Source organism: Cupressus sempervirens, chromosome 7 (assembly GCF_028749045.1).
Source record: "Cupressus sempervirens isolate cs-2001-9-10 chromosome 7, ASM2874904v1, whole genome shotgun sequence".
Taxonomy (NCBI): Eukaryota; Viridiplantae; Streptophyta; class Pinopsida; order Cupressales; family Cupressaceae; genus Cupressus; species Cupressus sempervirens.
In genome coordinates, this window is record NC_143124.1 from 932,864,362 (window position 1) to 932,891,916 (window position 27,555).

The window sequence follows — 27,555 nt, forward strand, 5'->3', positions numbered from 1 at the left end:
GATGAGAGTATGAAGGGAAGGAGTATGATAGCCATAATGGAATATGTTGGAGGAGGTGCTTGTCCTCTATTTTCTCTTGATAATGAAAAACGTCGTCTAAGAGCATGTCTGATAATTGAAATATCATTATCCTTTGATGATGTGGGCTCATATTTGTTTGTTTATATAACTTGTCTTTTTTTTCAAATATTTTCTAAAGTTTTTCAAACAATTATAATCTTTGTCAATTTTATTTCATTTTCTACATTTTGCAACCTGGGACCTGTGGACACAAATGTGAGGTTTACGTTTTCGCTTTGGAGGCCTGCACATCATTTCTAGCAACCTGCGATCTCAAATATTATGATTCATATAAACTTGCGGCTTGTATTTCTGTTCTGTTGCCATCAGTAAGGGTAGGCTTCATGAATTTTGGGGACTTGTAGTTGCAATTAGGTGCCTGCAATCAATAACTGAAGACTTGCGAGTGGAATAGAAGCCCTGCAATTTCAATTCTGAAGGTTGTGATTAAGTTTGGAACCCCTGCGTCAAGAGCAACACAATAAACAGGTTCTTTGCATTCAATTTGATTTTGAATTATTTTCCCTTCGTTGACTCAGATGTTGACTGAGATTCCTTTTCATGTCTGCCCTGCTTATCATTTTCTCTTTTCCTACTTTCTTATCATTTCATACATTTACAGTATGGCTTTGATACCATGTTAAAGTAACCGGGATCATTTCTGCAAATGTACTTTTCATTGCCATTGTAATTGATGATTTCCAAATGCAGATTTGGATCTCATATATGTATAATATGAGAGGAGACATGTCTCTTCAAGAGACATGTCTCTATAGTTAATCACCATTTAGATTATCAATAACTATATGCATAACTTATCTTTAACATATATATAACATTAATAAATTAACCATATATGTAATATAATATAATATTATTATATTATTATATAATAATATATAATGCATAATATATATAATACATATTATATTACAACAATATCACATACATATATAGCAAAAATTAAAATGCCTAAAGGCTTCAAGTATCATGCTGAAATCAGAATGAAATAAAGAGAAGTCCAACTAAAATAGTTGGTAAATAGTAAATACCGAACGCAGTCTTGCCTCACTAAACACAATCTTTGCTCATTGCTGCTACTGCTCTTATGTTTTTTTTCCTTCCTCTTAGCAAGTATGTTAAATCGAAAAATGAGTAGAAGAGTTAGTGTTTTAATGGACCAAATATGGGTTGCATATTGTTATTATGTCTTTAAGATGACTAGGGGCCACACGAACAACAAAAATTAGGAAAAAATGTTTTTTTTGGGGATGGTTTGCCTTTACCAGATTGACTGGAAAAAAGGGGACGGCCAGCAGTTTCGGGGACGGATAGGGGACGGCAAAACTGTCCCCGATACTGCTGGCCGTCCCCAAGTTTCCTGCCCAAAAAAATTGGCCGTTTCGGGGACGTTTCTGAATTCTTCAAAAAAGGGACGTCGCAGGGTACGGCCAAAATCCGTACCCGCGTCCCCGTTTCGTACCCGGTACGGGTACTAGGGTACAGAGGCAGGGGACGCGTCCCCGTGGAGCATAGTATTACATATATCATATATATATATATATATATATATGAGATATATAATGCATAATATATAATATATATTATATTACATATATAATATATATTATATATATAAGAATCACGAATAACAATTTATCTGAAAAGATAAACACAGATTAGTATATTAAATAATCAATGTTTTACTTCTACTGACGCTAAAACATTAACAATTTTAACATACTTCAGTCTTATTTTCTCTTTTGAGTGGTCTGTGATGATGTTTTTGAAGAATACAATAACAATCCTGTATGATATTGGTTCTCTGATTTCGATTAAACATTTCTTGCACTTGCAGAGACAACTTCCAGCACTTAATAACTTCACTTATACTGCTGTCAGCACCATTTTCGTTTACATTTCCTTTTGAAGGCAAAAATGTTCTATGGAGCAGACTTCCTCCAGAAAAATGCTCAATATATTTCCATTGCATACTTTATGCTGTAAGTGAGCGTAATATATAGAACCAATATATAAAACTTTTCAACTGTCTTCCCGACTTTTTGAACCAGTTAAACAAATAACAGTTATTTAAATGACATGTTCCTATTTAATCGTGGCAACGTTTCATGACAAACATCTTGTTTGTATTAAGCTCCAAGTACACTATTAATTTATTTGCAATATACTATAGTTTGCCACTAAAGTGTGTTATCGGGAATTTGCACTATAGAGTCTTATTAATTTTTCGGGCTGCCTGTAGATATCTGTCCAGGTGTCTACATGATTTGTCCATATTAAATGCTTTTCCTCTTATTTGTATATACCAACCATGTGTCGGCTGCCGGCAGGAAGATAAATCACAAATACCACCGCTGGAGATTCTCCTGTTTTCATATACACCTGTCTGTTGTTCTTAAATATGTTCATTTTATATGATATCAAGTTTTATTCGGCCCTCCTTTGGTCATAATTCTCCTGGCTGGGTATGTACCTGATAATGTTTCAATTTGCCTGAACAATCATTCGAGTGACCAGTTCTATTGCAAGCACCAGTCTGAGTAAGACGCTACAACATTCATCCAATATTTGCTACAGATTCCTGGTTATGGTCAACATAAGCATCTTCAACATGTATCCTTTTAAGACAGTATTTGTTGATAGTACCGTCCCCCACATTTACTCCAAAGTGCAACTTTGTCTCTCCAAAGTATCCACTAACAACATTTTTTGCAGAGATCAGTATTTATTAATAGTATGTTGTTATTCAGACATTGCTTTTTATATATCCTGATCTTTAGTTCATTCTGTATTCATGTTAATGCAGGTAGAAAATTTATCTCATTCTCAAATTACTAATGACATTGTGAAGTTCTCAAAACCCTGTTTGTATTCATTTCTTATATATAGCAACCTCGACGACCATACAATATAAGATTCTAGCAGTCCATGCATATCTCTTGCAACTGTGAATCCATACAATCATTAACAGTTCACATGTTTTCACCTTTAAAGTACAAGATTTTTCTATCAACCTTCTATTGAGCTTGCATACGAGACAAAATTTCACATGTTTTCACCTTTATAGAACAAGATTTTTCTATCATCCTTCTATTGAGCTTGCATACGTCACGTCTATGTTTCATATAATTTACATTGTATCTGTAAATCAACATTCTCAGAACTTCCAAGACCAAATAAAAATATTGTCAGCACTTGACACCATCATTTACTGAAGCACCGAACAAATTTAAATCTCCAATACTCTCAAACAATCTTTTTGATAATCATTCAAGATTATGAAAATTGTTGTTGGTAAAATCAGGCTGAAAGGCTACCATCGGCATTATGGGCGTATAGTACTTCATGCAAAGTAACCACGGGACACACTTCGTTTCAATTAATGTATGGACAGGAGGCCGTGGTACTGACGGAATTCATGGTACCAAGTCTAAGGATCACACTTGAAAACAAACTAGGAGATATGGAAAGCTTGAGGGAAAGATTATATAATTTAATTAAACCTGACGAGTGATGACTGCAGGCACAATGGGCCATGGCACTTGAAGTTGAACAAGTTTCAACTGAGCCAACTAGTGTTGAAGTATAATGGGTGCAACGAAATCAAACCAGACAAATTTAAAGTGAAATGGGTCGGGCCATACAAGATCCACGAAGTTGGAGATAATGGAGCAATAAAATTATGGACGCTCGACAGGAAGTGCCTGATGTAGTGATTGGGTAAAGTTGAAAGTTTATCATGAAAGAAATAATGCACCTCGGACAATGAACAACTTAGAGAGAGTGTAAACATAATAAAACAAGTAATGTATATATGTAAATAAGTAAATATAAGTAATTATAATAAATAGGTGCAAAATGAAGGAGTCAAAATGAGCATAATGTACGAACACCAAGCATAAATCACCGCACGGTTACTAATTGGAAGGAAAAACATGTCGTGTAGACGTTAATAGGAAGGAAGGGAACACCAGACGGTCATCAATTAGAAGGAAGAGTACACTGTACAGACAACAATGGAAACAAAAGATTGAGCACCGTACGGTTACAAGCAATTAACAAAATAAAACGCTGTATGGAAAAGCAAAGTCAGAACAAGCAGAGAGCAATTAATACTGTATGGTATCAAGGGAACGCTTAGCAAGTAAAATAATACCGTACGGTGGTCGAAAGTGGCTAAGTGGTAAACACTGTATGGTAGCAAAAGCAAAATAGGAAGAGATACACCGTACGACTGTACAGCCAAAAGTATAAAACGAGATCATAATCGTATGACTTCCAAATCAGAGAAGAGGATACCGTACGGTCCTAGAGAAAGACAACATATAGACACACTGTACAGACTTTGTGATAGGAAGCAACTATCATACATCCAGACAGGGAAACACTGTACGCCTGAGAAGGGTTTCGAACAACATTCGAAGGAGACATACTATACAGACCGTACGGTAAGGAGGAGCCACAATAGGGAAGCTAACAAGAGAGTTATCACTGTACACCTACGACATCCTAGTACGATTGAAGTGTTATAAAGAACACGTGCAATATAAGCAGATAAAGACTACAGCTGTATAGTTGGAGAAGTAACGATTATAGCCGTACGATCATGTTAAAGGGCATGTGAAGGTGTAAAACATGTCACACCAATCAAGCAGAATATTTCATAGGGGCGTAGAAGGCATCTAGCTGTACTGTAGGAGTAGGGACAAGCTTAGCAGTGGCTATACAAGAGCATTAAAGGGAGGAACCGTACGGATCTGTACGAACACCAAAGATAGTAAAAGAGAACTTTGAAATAAAGTTGTACAGAGGGATCCAACAACTGATCTAATCGTTTTGGCAAAGCAAAACAAGGGAAGTGACAGTTATGCATTAGGCCGAAAAGAGAGCTTGGAAAAAGAAGTTGGAGGAAGATACAACAACGACTGCAACCATGAACAGAAATGTGAAAACCTTACCTTTCGGAGTACATGTTGCAGGAGGCACAAGTACAAGAGCAAGCAAAAAGAAGGGAAGCAAACAGCACAGCCGGCTGCAACTGATAATCTCATAGCACAAAATGTCTTGTTTGAGGGTTTGAACGGAGTAGAATGAAGGAGATGGTGGCAGGAGACACCTGATAACCATTCAGTGAAGACTAACATGCGGAAGGCAGAGGTTGAATGGGCAAGACATATGCATGTATTTTATGTTCAAGACTACGAGGGGTTCCTGTGCACAGTGATAGAGACGTATGATAGGTTCTCTTGAACCAATTCATTCGCCTATCATGGATGCAACATCGTAATATCATTCTGACCACTAGATTTCACACGAGTATTTGGAATAATAGGTCATGCTTAGGGTGGAAGGAAAATTGACATCGAACCAAAAAAATTAAGTCGAAAGGTAAAAGCATAACTGATATAGTTGGTATGCAGGGATTTGACACAGATGGAGAAAGAGGCCCTCACGGACACGTCGAAGGGTAGAGGACTGAAGAAGTCCAACATTCAGGAAGGGCATTGGTGTTGTCTTATTGATGTTGTAAAAAATCGCCTCACAGGATCTAGCCACACTTTAGACATTTCATTCTCGCAGGTGGCAATAATGAACGAGATTCTACATGGATGAGTGTACGATTGGGCTGCACTGTTGGCAGAAAGGATGTATGAATTTATGAAATTATAGCATAAGACGTTCTATATGCTGCACTACACAATCGGGTTGTTCTTGGAGGCAATGACATGGATGATTCCCCAGGACAGGTTGGAGGCCAAGCCTAGGCCACTTGTGCCAGGCGAACCCCCTATAATGGAGTGGAGACACTTCGACACACTTGGCAGCAAGACCACAGTTGGATAGAAACGATCGAGACTGGATGGAGGAGATACTGATAGTGGTCGTCAAGAGACTTCTTCGGATGAGAGTGAGATCGATGGGGAGGATGAAGAAGAGGATGAGGAAGTGGAAGTGATTACAGTGACACCATTAAGATTTCCACGACCTACACTCTTGACGACGACACACTTGGTTCTAATGGGTACACACGACATTCAAGGGTTTGGTTAGTTTAGACAACCAGTGGTGATGACTCTGGCTCCCGTTGTGAGTCAGCCAGCTACAGAGACACTACCCATTCTAGAGGCCGTAGCCGTAGGGGGGACAGAGTCACATCCATCACCGACGGCGACAACCGTTTTGGAGGTAATGATGGAGCTTGTTCAAGAGGTTTTGCCAACTGAACTAGTGGCAATGGCTGATAGACTTATACCATATGAGATGGACACTTAGGAGGGAGTGATGGAGATATTGACAGGTGGGAGTTTGAGGACACCCAATGTTCATTTGGATGTAGTGGGCTTAGATACAATGGTTACAGTAGATGCAACATTGCTAGCAATGCCTGAGGAGTCAGATAGAGAGAGTAGAGCTCAAAGGTTGAGCACGTACTTTAGTACGGGCAACAAGCATTTGCACACTTGCAGGGGAAGTAGCTCCAGAAGGAGATCCTCTACAGACACAGGTGGAGGAGAGCTACCCGACACAAACCGATGGGATACCACATAGCACTGTTGAGTGGATGGCGGAAGTAGTGGAGATGGCTATGGGTGCCCATCAACAGCTTACATGCAATAACGCCAACCGGTTATAACTTTGTGAAACACCAAATCCTTCTCAAATTCAATTGTTTGACATATTGTCAAACACTTTGCAAGCAAGCTTTGATACCAATGTAATATCCCTTGCCCAAACTGACTGATTTTAGCTCAAGGAATATTGTCAAACCCTTGTATACTGCCTTTCTCTTTTCTGATTTTTTTTGTTTCAGATTGTTTGATATAGTTTGAATGATGCTAAGAAATTTAGAATGTTCGCAAATGATATTACAATACCTCTTACAATGAACTAATATGCAAGTGCAATTCCTTTTGGTATTTTCAATGCATATATATGAAAACTAGATATGGAATGCATACCTATGGCCTACTGACATTTTGACAAAAATTGGCGTACAACTATAATGCTGATCATATAAGCTCTTAGATGGACATTTCGTCAAACAAATGGTATATAACATATATCTCCTTTATTGAATTCATTCCCATGTACAATGTTGCTATGAATTTGCTAAGACAAATGGGCTTACAATAATGACTATAACAATGCCAAATCTGATTCTGAGCTATCACTTACAACAGCAAAATTATATGCCTAAGATTACAATGCTAACTACCAATAGTTGCAAGAGGAACTTGATAATAGAGATGCCCAAGGATGGAGACGAAAGTTGCAATCAAAATCAAGCATAAATACTGTAGTGCGGGTACTATAGCACGACACTGTTCATGCGTACTGTAGTAGCAAGAAAAAAAACGATTTTTAATGTATTCTCCAATTTAAGCACAAATATAACTCCAGCATGAAGCTCTCCTGAATGCCAAATTCAGTGGATATTTTACCACCTCAAATGGTTGCAACACTGAAGAATTGACACTCTCCAATGGCTGACTGAAATAAAAAACCCTTAGTTTCTTCTCCCAAGTTTAAATCAAATGCAATTGACAATAATCAGATGCCTAAGAATGAAGCTCTCGCCTTTATTTATTCTTTTCCTTCACCCTTCTAGAAGGAAATAAAATATTATTTAATTGCACTCTCTAGAAGCGTCCCCTTTTCCAATACAATAATTAGTTTTGCTTCTAGAAAATGCACTCTCTAGAAGCTTCCCCCTTTCTAATACAATAATTAGTTGTGCTTCAAGAAACTTAAATTAATTAAATATAAAGTCACCTTTAGATTTATTTATTTATTGACTTTGATTTAATTTATTTTTCCTTATTTTTCCACATAGCCTTTGGAGAATGAAAAGCTAAGAGCTCCATTGAGGATCTAAAAGATGGGGAACATTACATTACAGTGGGGCGAGAGATAGTGATGGGAGAGGTTGTGGAGGCATTTTGGGTTGATGTAGCAACTCGTGCTCGCCAAGCGGTGGCCTTTGCATAGACACTTGCCTTGGACTTGGCGGTAAAGGAGCTGAGAGCTTCATATCCTTCATGAGAGTGGGATGTCCAGCAACCTTTACAATTTGTTTTGAGGATCATGAATGGCCGAGTGTAGAGACTGTAGAGATGCGCCAGGATTGGGCCTCTACGAGGGAGACAGGTATGGAGAGCCACATAGAGACTCTGATTGAGGAGATAGTCTGGATACACATGGATGCTTACTATGCCCTTCGGAGGAGCTAGGAACATTGGGTAGCGGCGGAGAGGGCTTGGGAGGAGTCAGCTAATAGGTTAGCAACAATGAAGGCGGAACTGGCTGCAGAGAAGGTAGTTTTGGAGTCAGAGAGAGCATCCTGGGAATCCGAGAGGACAACATTTTTGGCCTAGCAGAGTTAGCTACAACAGGTGGCAGTGGAGGAGTGGGAGCTTAGAGAGATTGCTGAAATGATGCAATCAGCCTTGGAGATTCAGACAGAGGCTGAAGCAGATTTGAAGGTATGGACAGGGCAAGTGCGTGAGCTATGAGCGGAGCTAGACGAGCTTAGATTACGAACGTCTAGGGACGTGTCCTTCTAGTTGTGAACTTTGATGTAATTAAGGGATTAAGTTGTTGAGTCATATTTTTGAGTTTGTTGTCTCTATTTTGTCGTTCAGAGACGACTTTACTTTTTTGGGGGATGATGTTGTCGGTAAAATCTATAGTGTAGCTAATGGGTAGAATTGTATTCGAAAGGGCGCATGATGGTTGAGTCACCCCTTTGGCAAAGTATATGTACATTGTCCGAAGGGACTATGGATCATCATTATCATTGTAATCGTTGTACTTGGAGTTGCATATTTCGTATATGAATAAAGTTTGTGTTTTGTGTTACATCTTAATCTAGAATGTGATAAGTATCCTTTTATTCTGTATGGTAAACAAAAATCACTGGGATAATCACAGTCGCACTTTCAGCAACACTAAATTCCTTGCTGGTAAAATTGATGTTTTGGTGCAAGTTGTGGGCAAGCTTGAAGCAAAGATCGAAGCCTTCTTTAGTGCCAATCTCTTCCTCATCTTTCCCAGATTGTGCTCATGCTCTTTTAGAAAGAAAACTTGAGGCTTGCTTCACTACTTTCCCATTTCCATGCCCCAATTCCATGTATCTGCTCTGGTTTTAATATTTTGTGTCTGATGTAGATGCTACGTTCACTTTTTCTATAGTAGATTTGCAGTTGGCTTTGACACCATGTTAATTTTGTGAGATCATTTTCTACAAATGTAATAACACTCCTAATTATTTGTGTGTTCCAAATGCAGATTTGAATGTTATATAAATATTCGTAGAAGAGACATGTCTCTATGGTAATTTATAAATTAATCAACAATTAGACAATATTAACATTAATATGTAATACATCATCTACATTATATAATAATATATAATATATATAAGTAGATATATGAGGGTTTGTCTAATTGATGATTAACCAATGACCATAGAAGGATTATCTCTAGGTCAATTCAGTCCAACTAAAGCTAGAACATTAACAAACAACACTAATATCATGTGTGTAAATGTCCCCCTTATCCCAATGATCACCCAATGGAGTCATATAGCCAATTATTTTTCTATAGGCTAAGGTGGGGAGATTATAAGGGAATAAAGTAAAAATAATTATTTTAAAGTTGTCCCAATAAAACAACTCTTAAGGATAACTATTTTTCTTAATTTAATTGACTTCACTAGTGAAAAATAAAATAAATATTAATTCATGTTACCAAAATACCGTTAAAATGATTCTTCTAGAAGCTTCAAAAGAGGTCAATTCTATTGAGGGTTTTAAAGGAGATGAAGGGAAGTAATTTTAGTCATCCTTGACTTGTTATGTTCTTGAGAATTTCTTGGAGAACTTGTGTTCGCAGGTTAAACAGGCCATGTGACTAAAACCCTTTGGTTTCTTGGTGTTGGATGAAAAACATTTTCATCCATTGATGGATTTACTTCAGAATTCTCATTGTGCATTTGTGTTGTCCCCATCTTTACACTAATGCCATAGTTGTTGGGTGGATATTTTACAATCGATAGTATGAATAACTTTTGTTGCAAATTAGGAGTACTAGCCACAACGTGTGAGACAAAGTCTTTCCCACCTTAAAGGTAAGGCTCCCTGTTCTCACTGTTACTTGGATCAACTTAAGATAGCAATAGAAATTGCAGTCATAGCTTCTAATTATACTACCACAATTGCTTGCAGACACAACTTCGAAACAAATTGCTTCTTCTATTCCCCTATCTTTGAAACTTGTACAACAAATCAGAGTTATGTTACAATGAAGGGCAGTCCTTTCTATAGGAGGAGTGTGAGAATAGAGGAGAATAAGGTGGGAGAAACTTAACAACCTTAACTAAGTCAAACAAAGAAAGAAGACTTATACAATTGCACGACTAAAGGTATGTGTAATTGGGTTGCGTGTAAGTGGGTTACACGCAACATGCCTTTTGAACTAGAAAGCTGAAAACACACTTAAACAAAAATGAAGAAAATGCTGAATTAATCTTGTAGATTGTCAGCAAAGGCTTTGTACTTTGTGATGCAATCACAGATGATCAAAAGATTGGGAGTTCCTGTGTTTCGTGCCACTGCATTCACCTTGATCACTATGGCATTGCATTTCTTGATGGTTTGGTAATTCTCTTTGATTAACTACCACAGTTTTTTTACTGAGAAATTGTAGGTTGAAAATTTGTTCATTGCATGAACCCCAAAATCATTCGCTTCAAATTTTGCGTTGATCCTTTGGTAAATTTTAAGGTCATGGTCTCTTTTTCCAGCAAGTTATTGTGTTGAGTGAACTTTTTGCATCTCATCTACCCAAGATCATCTATTATGTCTTTTTTAACAACATTGCAACTTCTAAGGGCTTCTTGCAGCTCTATCACTATCCCTTCTATTACCTGTATCTTGTTGACTACCCGTACCTTGTTGACCATGAGCCCCTAATATTCATAGAACATTTCTGAGGATGGGATGATCTCATATGTGGTCAAAACATACAAGTCTGTTTCTAGCATTATGTCCCTAATGCTCAAATCTTCGTCCAAGGTTTTTAGTCCTTGGTTGAAGGAAGAATGTGTATATCCTTGAGCTTTGAAACAATACCTTTGAGACGTCCAAGGGCTTTATGTGCATCCCTTATGGCCTGAACTCCCTTTGTAACAATTTGTTCTGTGTATCATATCATTTCAGAAGTGCAAGACCTTCCCTACTTGGCTATCAAAGTTTTGGTGGGATCCCTCACCCTATTCCATTCTCTATATTACTTCACTCAGATCTGGCAATTCGGAGCACCATCTTTGTTTGCAAATATTTTTTTTTTTGGTACAAACAATTCATCTATCTTCAACATACAATTATATTTGCAAACAAAGATGGTGCTCCAAATTGCTCCTGTTCAGCTCGACTAACTCATTGGTTTTCGATGGCCTTTACCCTTCCAATTCCCCCTGTTTAGCTCGGCCCACATTCTGTAGGACCTTGCCAAGATTCTGTATGACACCTCAGTGAACTACTGTATGCTGCCCACAATCCTCTGTACACCACTTCCTTATTCCATTGTATGCCCACGATTTCCCTCACCATACGCCCACCCATATCTCCCACTGTATAGTCATAGACTCCATCAACCGTCATCACTTCCCTCACACGTACATTGCACAATAATCAGATTGAATGACGAAATATTACATTGTATGCAGGCAATTGTTTCCTTCGGGTACTCCCTTTGATCCTACTTCACCATACGGACTACACATCCACCTTCACCGCAAAGACAAGGTGCTTTGTCACGACTAGGAACACTATAGTGCTCCCTTTTTTAGAAAAAAGATCATCAAGTAGCAACTTGATCTTCCTCCTCTTCACAGTAGCGTTGCTTAACCGTGCTTTGATCTTGATTGTATCTTTCTTGTTCTAATGCATGATCTATTTGCATGTCTAGTATCATGGGTGTTGTTTGTGATGACTGTTATAAACATCTCAAACTCGGTAGCTGAGGCATCAAGTTGGGAAACTTGTTAGGAAACGTAGAGGTCTCCAAAACATTTTCTAGACTTTCAAACTTCTCTATTGTGAGGGCAGAATGAGACTTGGAAGAAATAGGCATTGCTGGAATGTTCACTTTTGAAATTGGAATGGTGGGTACAAAAACTGTAGAGAAAGAATCCACATCTGTATCCAATGCAGTCAAGAATGGCTCAAGAATGGATGATTCTTTGTTGCTTGGTCGTTGTGGATGAGAAAGGATAACCACTTTTTTCTCATTTTGAATCTTGCATCTTTGGTGAGGTTGGAGAAGAATGTGATGTCTGAGAAATGACCTTTCCTCTGTTAATCTTCAGTCTAATTGGCTTTGAGGTGGATGAACCGTCTTTCTTCTTTCATAGAACTTGTGATTTTCTGCCCGTTGGGCCAAAATGGTTGCAACCTAACAACGTCTTTTAGCTTTATCCTTTTCAGACCCTTACTTTTTAGTCATGTGTTGGTATTCATGAGGATGGCCTGAAATTTGTCAAATATGGAAGTAGATTCCTTTTGTTCCCATTGGATAGGAGCAAGAGAAAGCTTCATAAATTTGAGTGCTATGGTATTTTGGGTTCAAAATCATACTATCATCCTCAACCTTTTCTGGAATAGGAGTTGAGTTAAGATATATGATCTGCTGCAATGAATGCTAACAATAGTCCATTCTGGCTATCTCTATTTCACTCTGAAGATCTAACCAAACATCCTCCATGTGATAATCATGGGTGAATGTTCTCTTCGTTTTAGAGTTCATCCCTATGTGGTCAAAATCTGCCTTGGATTTGAACTTCGTTAATGTGGTTAGCTGAAGTTCACTTTCAATACACTTGGCCTTGGGCTCCATGGTAATTGCATACTTGCCAATTTGCAAAGGATTTGAAGAGGAGATCCCGCATCCTGACTTGCGTTCAGTGGTTTGGTATATTTGCATGATCATGAGCTGCCTAGCCAATTCCATAAGGATGATCTTGTTTGTAGGATACCTCAATAGAGTCAACTCTTATGTATGTAGAAACAAACACCCATATTGATTCACCTTCTTCCATGCCTCATCAGATACTCTTTTCTTCGTCAACTCTTTATCAAAGAAACATTTGAATTGTCCATAGAAGACATCTTGTACCCTTCTATAGTGGTACTTGCTTTGTGTTAGAGTGAGTTATTCATAATACTTCCAGATTGGAACTAAGGCCCTGTCTCCCTTGGTAGAGGGTTTTGAGAAAGTCCCCATAGTTGCAGCAATGTAGACAAGGTAGGAATTCATGTGGAAAGAGAGGGAGTTCTTTATTAGAATACTGTAATGTTTCTTAAATGGTTATCTTAGTTAGTCTTTAGTTTATTAAGTAGTTTCTATTTTCGTCTTTAGTTCACAATTGTTTCTTTTAGAAACATCGTCTTTGTAAATTTATATAAGGAGCTTCCTCTCATTTGTTTAATACAATTACAACAACATCAATTTACCATAGCATGGTATTAGAGCTGGTTGATGAGATTTCATAAAATTTGGCAAATTTTTTAAGAAAAAATTGAGCCTCTTTCTATCTGGAATTTTTCCCAAAAATTTGGTTTTCAATTTTTAGAAATCAAAATCATTAGAAGTATTTTATGAAACTTTTGTGGTTCGTCTTCGAAGATTTTTGTTGAAAATCGCAAGGTTTGTTAGGGGTTTTAATCCCATATTTTGTGGTTGTAGCAAAAGCCTTTGATATTTTAGGGTTGCATGTACTTGCATGTTTGTTTCATGTACTTGCATGTGTTGGTTTACCATGCGAAGTCTTGTGTTTTTTCTCCCATAAAAATTCTGATGGGTTTTCATATTTTTTTTCTCTTAAAAAATAATTCTGATGGGTTTTCATAAATTTTTGCTTAAAAATTTCTGATTTTATAATTTTCAAAGTTGTGTGGGATTCCTTTGTGGGTTTATAATTTTTTCCTCAAAAATTATCTGGTGGGTTTTACCATTTTTCCTAAAAAATAAAGCTTTGTATTGTCTCGTTTTAATTGATTTTTCACCTCTAAAATCATATGTTTTGATAAAAAATTGACCTAAAAAATTGTGTTAAGTTTTTTCAAATTTTCTCCTAAAAGGTTGCACATTTTTGTAGCTTGTTTTAGGCATCATGCTCATTTGCAAAGTTTGAAGGTTTGCCGATTTTTCCTCAATATCATGCTAGTTGTTCTCAATGTTTATCCTTGTCTCCAAGGAAGAGCAACTTCATTAACCAACATCAGATTGGATTTTTTATGATGATTTTTGGTCAGATGTTTTTATGATTTTGGGAAGGTTTGTGACAGACTCATCTTAGTGGCAAAGTTAGTGGAAGGCTCTTGTCTCATTTTGCAAAGCATTCTGAAGAAGGGGACACCCTTCTTTATTCCTTTATGGACGGATAACATTTTGTAGATCCAAAGAGGGTCTTAGCAACGACAAAATCTTTTGAAGAATTTGTGACCAAAAGATAATTGATGGATAATGACCATTAAGGGAGGGTATTAGAATATTGTATTGTTTCTTAAATGGTCATCTTAGTTAGTCTTTAGTTTATTAAGTAGTTTCTATTTTCATCTTTAGTTCACGATTGTTTCTTTTAGAAACATCGTCTTTGTAAATCTATATAAGGAGCTTCATCTCCTTTGTTTAATACAACTACAACATCAATTTACCAGAACACTCTTCACATGAACCAACTCCTCACATTTTGTTGTACTTATGATCTCTTCCGAAAAGATGTGCTTTCTCCTATCAAAGATTTGGTAAATGAACTTGTACATCTATGGTTCGAAGTGGTTGGAATCTCTAAGGCCACAAACTCAAAGGAGTAGAGTGATCAGGTCATTGACTTACTGACAAATATCTATCCTATGCATGACCATGGGCCCTCTAGAGAAATTAATTCTCTTGTTTACTAACCATTCCTTATTGGAAAACTTGGTGTGATCTAGTCTATTTTCATTCCATGTTTGTTGAGAGTTCTCCTTTGTCAAGTTTACACATTCCGGGTCTTTGGTACTTTGAAAACTTTTTCTATAACGTCTAGATGTAGACTAAGGACAACTTTCCCATCTCCATCTTTGATTGACCTTGGTCTTGCATCAAAATGATTTGTACATTCCCACACAAATTTCGGTTCAGGGGCTGCTGGAATGTGGAGATCAAGTGAATGTTCTCTCTCTTGATTCGTAGCATGTGCTCTTGACAAGATGTATTGATTTGTTGCAGGAAATCCACCATATTGACATTACCAATTTCTTTTTTCTTGATTCCATCGAATGAGGATGAAAATTGAGATGGGACATTGTGTGCTAGTTCTTTATCATATTGGTATTTCATCTTGCCCTTTCCCTTTGAAGGCGAGGGTTCCTTGGTCATGTAATTTGGAGAATTGGCTGCAACATGAAAGTTTTGAAGGGTGAAAACATTTTCTAATGGGATTGGATCCATGACGGATTTTGGAATTTGTTCAACAATGATAGATCTATGAGGGATATGTATTCAAAGTATGATTTAGATACTTTTTGAACATTTAGGAAGGCTGGAAATCATTTGAATGACTTCTTTTTTGGGAAAGAATGGCCAAAATCAATATTTTCTAGGTGGATTGCATGTAGGCAAAATATGGCTTTTGTTTTGAATGACTAAGAATGCAAGTTGACAATATGTAGATAAGAGTTTTGTGTTTAGAAATGTGGGCTTTTCCCAAAATTGGGTTTTAGGAATGCATTTACATGTGGTGAAAAACTCACTATTTTGTAACATATGCAAATGTGTAATTGTGTTTTAAAAGTCCGATTACATATTTGGGGAGTGTGGCTCTTGTTAGCAATTTTGTTTTTGGATGAAAAACCTTTTGCATTACAAAGAATGAAAGTTTTGAACCTATTTGTCAACTTAGAACAAAAAAATAGGCTGCAACTAAACAAATGTAAAGAAAAGCACAAAGAATGTATCAAGTAAGTAACAAGAACAAGAAATGCAACCAAAACTCAAATCTTATGCTTACTTGGAGAGCAAAGAGCAAAACTTGGAGCAAGAAGACGTTGGAACGAAACATTCTTCTACAAAATTTGGGTTTTTTAAATGTGTTTGCATATGATGATCAAAGCTTTTGAAAATCTACTCTCTCAGCCCTAAATCACACTTCTCATGTGCCATTGCATATTTTAAATAATGCAAATGTGCTCTCTTAGTGCAAATCGCACTTTTCCAGCTTGTTTGCATATTACATTCAAACCATCCATGTGCAAATCACACTTCTTTGGAGCCTTTGTATATTTAAAATCGTGCATATGCAAAGTATAAATGCATGCAAGTTAAATGCTCAACCAGATTGCACATTTTCAAGTGTCTTGCACGTTGCATTAGGAGAACATAGTGCAGATCACACTTTCTGTGGTCATTTGCATATTGTATCTTGGCCATTATAGTGCAGATCACACTTTTCCCTTGCATTCACATGTTGGAGTTCAGTAATAATATACAGATTGGGCTTTTTGAAATGACTTGCATATTTAAAATGATATGTAAATGACAAGGAAAGAGTAGGTTGGGCTTTTCCAGCCACTTTACATGTTACATATGACGCCCAAGTGCATAATTGCACTTTTCAAAGTCATTTACATGTTACCTCTTTGCATAAAACACCCAAGTATCAAGCCAATCACACTTTTTGAGTGCATTTACATGTTGCATTTTGCCTCAAACGTACAATTGCGCTTTTGTTGTACATTTGCATGTGGTTCTTTGCATGAAAAGTTGCAACTATGGAGCAGTCACACTTTTTGAGGGGGATTGCATATTACATTTACATGCAAGTAAGCAAATTGTGTTTTTCACAATGAGATGCATATTCAAATGTTGCACAAAATCACCCAGCCAAGTAGTCTTGGTGGAGAAACAAGTTGTTTTAATAAGCCGCTCATGGTTTTGAGATTGAAATACACATTGCAAATTGAAGAAATGTCATATGCAATATGCAGTTGGCCTCCAAAACTGCAATTTGCCTCTTGGAATGAGGCACAACAAGCAAAATCAGACTTTTTGGATGCAACTGCATATTTAACACAAGGGAAATCACACTTTTTGAGTGCATTTGCATATTTCCTCAACTACTTGTATAAATCATCTAAAAGAACTTGTTGTTTCTAATTTGCACGTCTAATTGATTTCACTTAAGTGAATCACACTTCTTGGGGTCCATTACATAACTGTTTTATGTGTCATGTGTAAATGGTTGAAAAAATGCACTTTTCACTTAAGTGATTTAAGTTAAATCATAAAGTGCAAACATACTGTCAAAAGAGATTTAAATATTGCTCTTTATATGTAATGTCCCCAATTTTGTCGGCATCAGAGTTTCAAGGAGTAGCCTATCATTGTGATCCTCATAGGCTAATTATCATGGATAGAGGGTCTTCTGTGGCAGTGGCTTGGCTTGGGAGGGTCTTATCTTCTCCACATCTCAGTAAGCTACAAGTTGCTCTTTGTTTGGCTCAGATCGGACTTCGTTTGGGCTTAGTTTTGTGTACTTACTATTTGTGGTAAGTTGGTGTTGATCGAGATGGACCCTTTCTATTTTTGGAAAGTGCATTTGGTCATGGAGAAATAATAGGTATGACTCCTATTTCAGATGACATATTTAAATGATGAGTATTTTGGGAGTTATTATATTTTTAGTGGCCAAAAATAATAATAATTAGATGGCTTATTATAAAGTTATAATTTAACTTTATAATTTCATTTAAGTTGAGAGTTGAGTTATTATTGGAAAGTGCCGTTTTTTGATTAGTTAAGTCAAGTGAGAAAATCTGATGGAAGCTTCTAATTAATGTTGTGTGGTGAAGTTTCTTGAGTGAAGTTACATTTTGGCAACAAAAGAGAATCTGGAGGTTATAAATACAAGCCCATTGGTTGAGGAAAGCACACTTGAAAATATATTTGCTTTTTATTGCCTTTGTGGCTTTTTCCTTTTTTCAGAATTGTGAGCCCTTGCTGAAGTATAAGGGTTTCTGACTAAGAAGTGAATTTGATTCAATAGCTGAAGTATTGTGGTGAGTATGGAATTTTCTCTATCTTCCGTTTTTGTATATGCTGTTGCTTTGGAAGAGTTAATGGGTTGAGGATTAGTTTTCTCCATTGCTGAGGTATAATGGAGAACTTTAGAAATTCTATGTGCTGGAGTATTTGGGGTGAAATTGCTCTACTAGTAGGGTATTCAATTCAAGCTTGATATTGCAGTTGTGTTTTCTCTGAATACATTTTACAGAGAAATTGTAATTCGTGATTTAATCTATCATCATTTTGGAACTGTACTGGAGGAATTTGTAACGCCTTTAGAAGCTGGAAAATAAATGATAGTGTTTTGCAATTGAAGAGAGCTATTTCATCTTGCACATTTGGCTTGAGGAAGGTGGCGTTAATAATTCTTGGGCCATTTGTCATCCTTGGAGGCTAAGGAGAGATAACAGTGGACATCTCCAAATCGCAGTAATTCAAATTGCCTGGCAGTTGCAAATTCGGATTGGGAGAGCAATTGATTTTCTGAGGACGGCATTTTTGGTGCGGCAACATTTGTGAAATCAAAGTTGTGCCCGTAAAGACAATGTTGCATCTTGGAGATTGCTAACGGCTTGATACCAATCCTGCGTCCATTTTACCTAGCTGCTGGATGTGGAGTTACTACCTGCGGTTGCTCCTTGTAGGTCATGCATTCATCCTATGCTTCCGTATTGGTGGCCGGCCTGCACATTCATTTCAGGTAGTGATTGGTGTTGGAGTGGGGAGCAGCTTTCATTTGTGGTTGCTGTTTGGTTTGAGGAGCCACGTGTTAATAAGGAAAGCATATTGGTGATACGGCTAGGCAAAGCACTTGCTTTCCAAGTGCCAATGAATTAATTGTTATGCTGATATATGTTTGTCAAAAATGTAGTGCAAAGTATATCTTTAGTTCAGTCGGATTATCTATTTGTCTATTTTATATAACTTGGAGTTGTTGACTTATATTTACAAAGGAATAATACATACCAAAATTAGAGAACTTTTAAAGAATTGCAAAAACGATAAGAAGTGTAGATTTGTAGCCAGCTTGGGTCTTAACAGTGGTATGTATTTTATTAAAAATCAGAAAAATCATCCAAACATACAAAAATATCAGTTTGTGCATCAATATAACGGTTTGGGCCAGGTTGGGGTTTTTACATTATAACTTAAGTGACTTAAGTTATAACTTAAAAGATCAAAGGTGCAACTATATAACTTAAAAACATATTTTGAAGTGATTTTAAGTTTTAAGTGTCAAAATGTGCAACATAATGTCAAAATATAAGGTTTAATATATAAAATATTCAACTGAGGTTCTAAAATCTGATTACACATGCAAGTAAACCTTGATAACTTTTGATTGACAATTCTGATTATGTCTTAAGATAGCTCAAAACGAGCATTTGACTGAAAGCAAGGGATTGAAGGAAAAAAAAAGACTAAAAAATCTAAACTAACATGCTAAAATGCAAAAAGGGACTTTGAAGGCCTCAAAAATCAAGTAAATGTTACTAGATTCCACAATTCTAATCAAGCTTGAGAAAAGCAAAGCGACTTGACGAGAACCTTCAATAAAAAAGACCCACAATATGAATTGGAAAGGATTAATTGACCAATTTTCGCCAATCATATAATGTGTTTACTTAGAGAAACATGAAACTTAAATGGCAAAGTTTCATAGTGTTGCCATTTTGTGATGAAAAAATGAGGGACAATAATAGTAGCAATTAAAAACCTTTTTAGTGAAGGAGTGGCAGTCCTGAAGCCCTTATATTTGGTTAATACTTAGTTAGAAGTAGATGTACATAACTAGTTAAGAGTAGAAAATTGAAGTATTTGGAAAATTGAAGTCTTATGAATAAGACCATTTTCCTTAGATATATAAGGAATACGAAACAGTTCAAAAATGAATGGTGACACCTTCCAAAAGTGATGACGAGCAACATGTTCACCACATCAAGCGAGGAAAGCATCACCATAAGATTAAGCTAATCAATCTCACAGAGAAGAATCAAGAAGATGATGTGAAGACCAACTATGCTGTCTAATCAAGAATAATCCATAAAAGATAGAATGGCAGTTGCAATGGAGTTAGGAGGTAATCAACTCTAGGTATGAATTTCCAATATTGAGCATCAATCAATCCATATATGAAAACATTATGGAGAGGCATAATCAACAGAGCCATCATAGTAATATACATCTGCCGAGGAGAATGATATCGAAGATATAAGGACTACCCTTAAAGATACTGATTATCAAGCACAAATCATCTGATTGAGGCATATACATGGAAGAGAGTAAGGAGATTGGTAATAGAATGCATAGATTGACTAAGTATGAGAAGATAATATGAGTAGTGTCTGTATTGATCTAAATGATAATCAATATGAAGAAAGACTAATTAAAGATTATCACCGGCCATTGATGGGAAGATAGCATAAGGAACATTACTGATGTTACATTGATTGATGACAAAATCACTTAATAATGAAGATTATTAGAAGAGAGTAAGGAGATTGGTAATAGAGTGCAAAGATCGACTAAGTATGAGAAGATAAGATCAGTAGTGTCTGTATTGATCTAAATGATAATCAATATGAAGAAAAACTAATTAAAGATAATCACCAACCATTGATAGGAAGATAGCATAAGGAACATTACTAATGTTACATTGATCGATGACAATATCACTTAATAATGAAGATTATTATTAATTAAGAGAAATCTGCTACTGATCTAAGGAGAAGACACAAGGTTAGTCATCAATGATAACAATATCTTAAGACATCGATAAGTTAAAGATTCATATTAAGCATATCATAATCAAACAAACAATGTTGAGTACTATAAAATCGATTTGGTAACCTTTTATCTCTTATCCAAGTAGGATCTGCTCTTGGAGCATTAAACTATTTGGCTAATACTAGTTGCAAGCATATCAAGGAAATCTGAGACAACACCATTTATTGCAATGGAGAATAGTATATATCGAATAAAACATCAGTTTTGGTGCAAGGTTATACTTCCATATTTGAAACAAAAACTATATTGATATTGGTGATATTACTATATCTGATATTGTGTGGCCTAAAGGATCATATAAGAGACATCCTATCTCTACAAGTAATTTTGTCTTATATTTCATTGCATCAAGTTAAGGACTGTGTCAGAGATAGCAATGCAATCAAGATCGTCTTGCATATGAGTTGTCATATCTGATATAAGAGAGATCATAGTGATCATTGCACTAAGTGCAAATTCATATGTGAGGTCAAGTCACTTAAGCATATATCTATATGTCTAAATTGGACCTAGCAAGTGCTATTGATAATACATTGTATAACTGTGATATTGTAATTCATTATAATTACAGGGATTTCAAGCTAATTGTCCCGTAATTCCAAGATATCCTAAATAGGGACATTACAAGTGGTATCGGAGCTAATAATCTTGTCAACCAATGAAAGTTGACGAGTAGTATAGAACTCAAGACATACTTTCACAAGAAATCAGGACAAACTTTAAAGGACAAGCAAGAGACAGACGAGGAAGGAGATCTCAATAGAAAGATTGAGCAATTATTACCTGAACATAGGGACACAAAACAAGATGGGCCAACTATTGGATATGCTTATCCACACACTAATAACCTTTACAAATAATAGCCATGGAAATAAAGGAGGACAAGAAGGACGATCTATTAGCAGAAGCCCAGCGCAAAGGACCCCAATGACAAGTCCAAAATCTATGATCACGATGTTCACTTCACAAAGTGAACAGCCAGAAGTGGCAGAACCAACCTTGGTAGACCAACAAGACCACTTTAGGCAAGATTGGTGGGATGGTAGTTTTCAATGTTAGATGTCATTAAAGGAGTATATGGACCTGAGGATAAAGCATCTACCAAGGTGAGGGAATAGAGACAATCACTCGGAGTTGAAGAGGAAAGTGGGCAAATTGAGCATCCCAATTTTGATGGATCAGGGAAGACAATGGATGAAAGTGACACCACTACAAATTTTGGCAGTCTTTTTTCAATTCTCTTTTCAACCATTTTCTGTGCAATTTGTGGCAACATTTATCAACTAAACCAGCAATATGTTGGCATTGACAAGGTTGCATATCTTGCTTGTGGGTTATTGATGAAGTATGCAATGGCAAAGGTACTATTGGGGGACATGGAACATCAGCAAGGGGCTCTTTGGCTGTTTGTGCAGTTGTTACTGCTTTGAAATTTATCCTTGTGAATGTTAGTTCTGGAATGTAATTAGTCATATGAACAATAATTTATCGAAGGAGAGTCCACAGTTTGAATATTTTGAAGGTTTTTCACAATCAATAATAGTGTTTTTAATTTTCAATAGGGAGGATTAAGGGTGTTTAACGAACATCTAGTGAAGGAAAAAGCATTTATGAAAGAATGTTAACAAGCTTAAGTTTGGTGCTATGACAGACATGATAACCATCTTCCCTTATGTTGTAAAAGGACTCTTGCATAATTCATGCTGAACTTTTTGTGTATTTTCTTTTTGTATCATATTATTATATGCTGTAATATATAAGACACATTTTTCATAAAATAAATGAATGTGATCTTGGCTTCTAATGTTCTTGTTACTTGTGGCTATCAGACCTTGCAGTTAAATACTATAGGTTTATGCAGTGTGCAAAGTGACTGTTTGTAATGAAAACTGCGAGTTTGAAAGTTATAAAATGCAAGGAATAGATCAAACTTTTTCTAGTAAACGTCTAAAACTTGATCACTAAGATTGGTAACATTGTGATCTTTTGAGAATATTATACTATTATCTCCAATAGGGTTGATTTGAGGAAAATTTCTGATAAAATTTATGTTTATGTTCTTTGAAATATTGAAATGTTTTGTATAAGTATTACTAGCATAGAACAGCTTTGTTATCATTTCAAAAATCCTTTAGTGGCAGCCCTTTGAAATAAACGGTGCATGGTTTCTGATTTCAAAATGGAACCCAAAAGTTGCATCTGTCCATTTCTGTGTATGCTCCGCTACATTTAGTCTGAATATTTTTTGAAGGTTTGATTGGTTTATTTATGTTCTAAGAAGCACATGATTAATATTCAAAATGTCACTCTTGTTTTCCTTCATATTATTACTCTATTTTGAATATTTCTAATCCCTATTTTCAATGTTCAATGATCACTTACTCTGCAGGTTTTACGGTGATTTGGAGTCTGAGAAATATCTGGCTTCAGAGAGGGGCAGATTTAGTAATTATGGTTTAAGGTCTGAAGATTTGGACAGAACATCAAGCTCTATATCAAGCTCTGTTAAAAGAGGACTGGAGAAAAGTTCAGTGGGATTGAAGAATATTGGTCGGTCATTGCGAATGGGAGTTTCAAGAGTAGTCTTTCCAGAGGATCTTAAATTGTCAGAGAAGAAGATATTTGATCCTCAAGATAAGTTCCTGCAGAGGTGGAACAGATTTCTTGTCATATCCTGTATAATTGCTGTATCTGTTGATCCTTTGTTTCTTTATTTGCCTGTTGTGGATGATGAATCTAGATGTATGGGTATAGATACAAAATTGGCAATTGTTGCTACTATTTTGCGGTCTCTCACAGATATCTTGTATTTAGTACATATGGCTCTTCAGTTCCGAACAGCTTTCATAGCTCCTTCTTCTAGGGTGTTTGGGAGAGGAGAGCTTGTTATTGATCCAATACAAATTGCAAAGCGGTATCTGTCAACATACTTCATCATTGATTTCCTTGCCGTGTTGCCTCTTCCTCAGGTAGTTGAAAATCATACTGAAACAAATGTTTTCTAAAATGATCATTAACATCGACTATTAATGAGAAAAGTTTACCATCTTATTCTGCTTAAAGCATGAGTTTATACATACATGTTTTGAACTAACATTAGAACTACTGCTATTTTGGTTAATGATGTACTTCTGGAGTTATGTCAACTTGGTTATAATCTAAATATCAGCGAATAGTTAGCTACATAAATAATAGTGTAATAGCTGCTGAAATGAGGATTTGCTTATGCCAAGTCATTTTTGAGATGCCTAAGGTTGCCAGCTTGGGTATGTGTTCACTTATACTATGATTTTTTTATCTTGGGTTTGCTATGGCTGGGCTTGGCTGTTCTATATATGATACATGGTAGCAACTAACATGGGAACCACTGTGTAGATCTTGGTTACAGCTGCAGTTCAAGTTATTGAACTGGTTTATAAGCTACTCACCAGCTAGTATTAAGCTGCATGGGTATTAGTCTATTTGCTGGCTGGATGAGGTCATGCCTTCCACCAAGTCTTATGACTGAAATGCTCTAAGATGCTGGTATGGGTTCACCAGTGCAGCTATGTTAATTTCCGCTGAGTTCAGCTATACAGTTTGCATGTATATACCTATCTACCTACCTATATACATATATACATACATGTATGTATTTATCCTTACAATATATAAAACTATTTAGAATAGTACTACCTACATATATGCATATATACATGTATGTATTTATTCCTACTATATATAAAACTATTTAGAATAGTACTAGCAATACTAAATAAAAATAAAAATAAAAATATATTAACAGTAACTTTGGTATATAAATTTAAAATGCATCAAACAGTTGTCAATAAATAAATAGATAATTAGGATATATTTTTCACAAGAAGTTGAATTGTGATATTTCTATCAGGATTCAGCTGTGTATTTTTTTGAGTCAAACTTATTGACCCATGTTTCATGAGTAGTGGTTCACATGAACCCATCTCTCATGAGAATAAATTGAACACTTAGCACTCATTGGATCTAGGTGATGCTTATAGAGGTGAAGCACTGGGACTTGACCCATCTTTCATGAGTAGTGTTTTTACTAATTACCTAGTGCAAGCTAATCTGCAAGAGTAAGGTTTGTAGGAATAATTTATATTGATCAATTTATTACATTTCTGTTATTTATAAATTATTAATTTATTGTGATATTGCTATCAGGATTCAACTGTATGGTTTTTAAGTTGAACTCAGTTGACCCATGTTTCACGAGTAGTGGTTTGCACAAAACCATCTGTCATGAGAATAAATGGAATACTTGCACTTATTGGATCTAGGTGATGCTCACAGAGCTAAAGCACCCAGACATGACCCATCTTTAATGGGCAGTGCTTTTACTAATCGACTTTGTGAAAGCTACTAGCCTGCAAGAGTAAGTTTTGTAGGCATATTATATATTGATCAATTTATTACATTATAATTATTTATAAATTATTTATTTATTGTGATATTACTGTTAGGATTCAACTTTGTAGTTTTTTAAGTCAAACTCATTGATTCATGTTTCATGAGTCAAACTTATTGATTCATGTTTCATGAGTAGTGGCTCACATGAACCCAACTCTCACGAGGATAAATGGAACACTTAGCAGTTGTTGGATCTAGGTGATGATCATAGAGGTGAAGCACTAGGACTTGACCCATCTTTCATGAGTAGTGCTTTTATTGATTACTTTGTGCAAGCTAAAAGAGTAAGTTTTGCAGGCACTTGGACTCGCCTTTTGTGCCTATATCAGTGATACCCTAGAGATCCAACTTGTAGAGATCCAATTTCACTCCCTCTACCAGTATGAGACATCACTAGAGACAACACCGTCGACACCTTCCTACTACAACTACCGCCTCTATGGGTTACCCCTCTATTATGAGGTTGTTCTTTGTTTCTTTGACTTCTTAGCTGTGTTTGGTGTGGTGGGGTTACCATCTTGGTCCTTCCACCCCCTTGAGATTATTGAGGTTTCTGCTCATTCCTTCTCTCTTTTCTTGGTTGGTTTCTGGTCACCATTTGGTGTTCTTGTTGTTGGGTTTCCTTTGTTTCCTTGGACCCTTTGACCCATTTGTGGTCACTTGTCGGACGCTAATAAAATTTATCTATATTTTTACAATCTAAAATTTCAGTTTGTTAAAAAATTTTAAATATAAAGTTTTATTTTTTAATTATAAAGTAGGGCATGCACTGAAACAATGTGTTCATTGATTTTTCATTTTGTGAAATGTAGTGTTAAACTGAGCTCCCACAGTCACACAATTAGTGAGGATGAGATGGAAACTCATCCTCATAGTGCAAGCCAATCAAAATATGAACTGTAATGACTCGTTTCAGACCATTAAATTTTTAACTCTTATTGTGCGTATATTTTCTTTTCTATTTATTTTTCATTCTTCATATCATGTCCCCTCCAACATGCTCGCTATATATTTCTCTGTAGTTTCCCGGTTTGCTCCAATTTGGGTTTCTTGCTGAGTACTCCCGCGGACTGCTTGCAAATATTGTATGCATTTGTCGATGAGAACATCAATTAAAACTCCGGAGCAACTCAAAGTATAGTGAGACATTTGTCTATATTGGAGAAATAAACAGTTTCCACATATATGATGAGTTCAATGCATTTAAAATAGTCATCAAAATTGTGCGCAGTGGTTACTCTGATCTCCTTTGGTTTATTTGTCGACCACTGCTCGGACCATTTTGGTTTGAAATACTCGGATTTATTGAGAATGAGAGAATGGAGATGAAATGGATTCCTTTCTAATTTTTGATCATTTGGATTCTCTCCTGGTCATAGTATTTAAATCTTCCATTCAACAGTGTAGTAGGTATATCTTTGAATGCTTCCTTCTTACTGATTGGGCTCCAATGTTTATTCTACACTGAATGTGGAATCTGGCTCATTCAACATTGCTGCTACTTTGTTGACTATCTGTTGATAGTTTGGCCATATATATAAACTTATATATTAGCATGGAACACATTAATTGCTTCCAGCAAATGGTGACTGCATATGAAGTCGACATCCAGTCCCAGTTTGAAATGTATCATGACCAAATATGTTTGTATTTTCTTATGCGGTTCTATAGTATCTTCTAATGGTAGTGATTCTATTCAATGATATTGCTCTTGGTAGAAGGTCTAGGTGCTCGAATGCCAAACTGTTATTTGTATGGGGCGTTGCTTGCATCCATTCCAATCATATTCAACGGTAGTTGTCGATTCTCAAGGCATCTTATTAATTTATATCTGTGCTACTGTCCCAAGAATTCCAGTCATGTTCTAAAACCTGTATGTGCCATATATAACTTCAAATGATTGTTGGATCTATTTCTTTTAATCCTCCTATGCGACATATATTTTGTCACTCTTCTTATGCCCTTATTCTCTGCTACGCCTTTCTACATATCTCAAGTTATTTGAAATGCTGTGTTGATCTTTCTCCAATTATGTGCAACATTCTTTTTGCAAATATGTCTCACCATATTCATATATTATTGCGTAAATGGAAGCTTCACTTTGATATAGTTATTTTGTATTGAATATATATTTCTCTGATCTTTGGA

At 36.1% G+C, this 27,555-nt stretch overlaps 1 protein-coding gene across 3 annotated transcripts in view; it reads left to right on the forward strand.

Annotated features, from left to right (window-relative positions):
- LOC149550633 (putative cyclic nucleotide-gated ion channel 5) overlaps positions 1–27,555 on the forward strand; it is a 334,184-nt gene that overhangs the window by 63,243 nt on the left and 243,386 nt on the right. For all 3 annotated transcript variants that reach the window (XM_089793616.1, XM_089793618.1, XM_089793617.1), the window contains one exon: positions 23,366–23,945. In XM_089793616.1, coding sequence (XP_089649742.1) covers positions 23,366–23,945 — 580 coding nt within the window. The remainder of the gene's footprint in view (positions 1–23,365; positions 23,946–27,555) is intronic.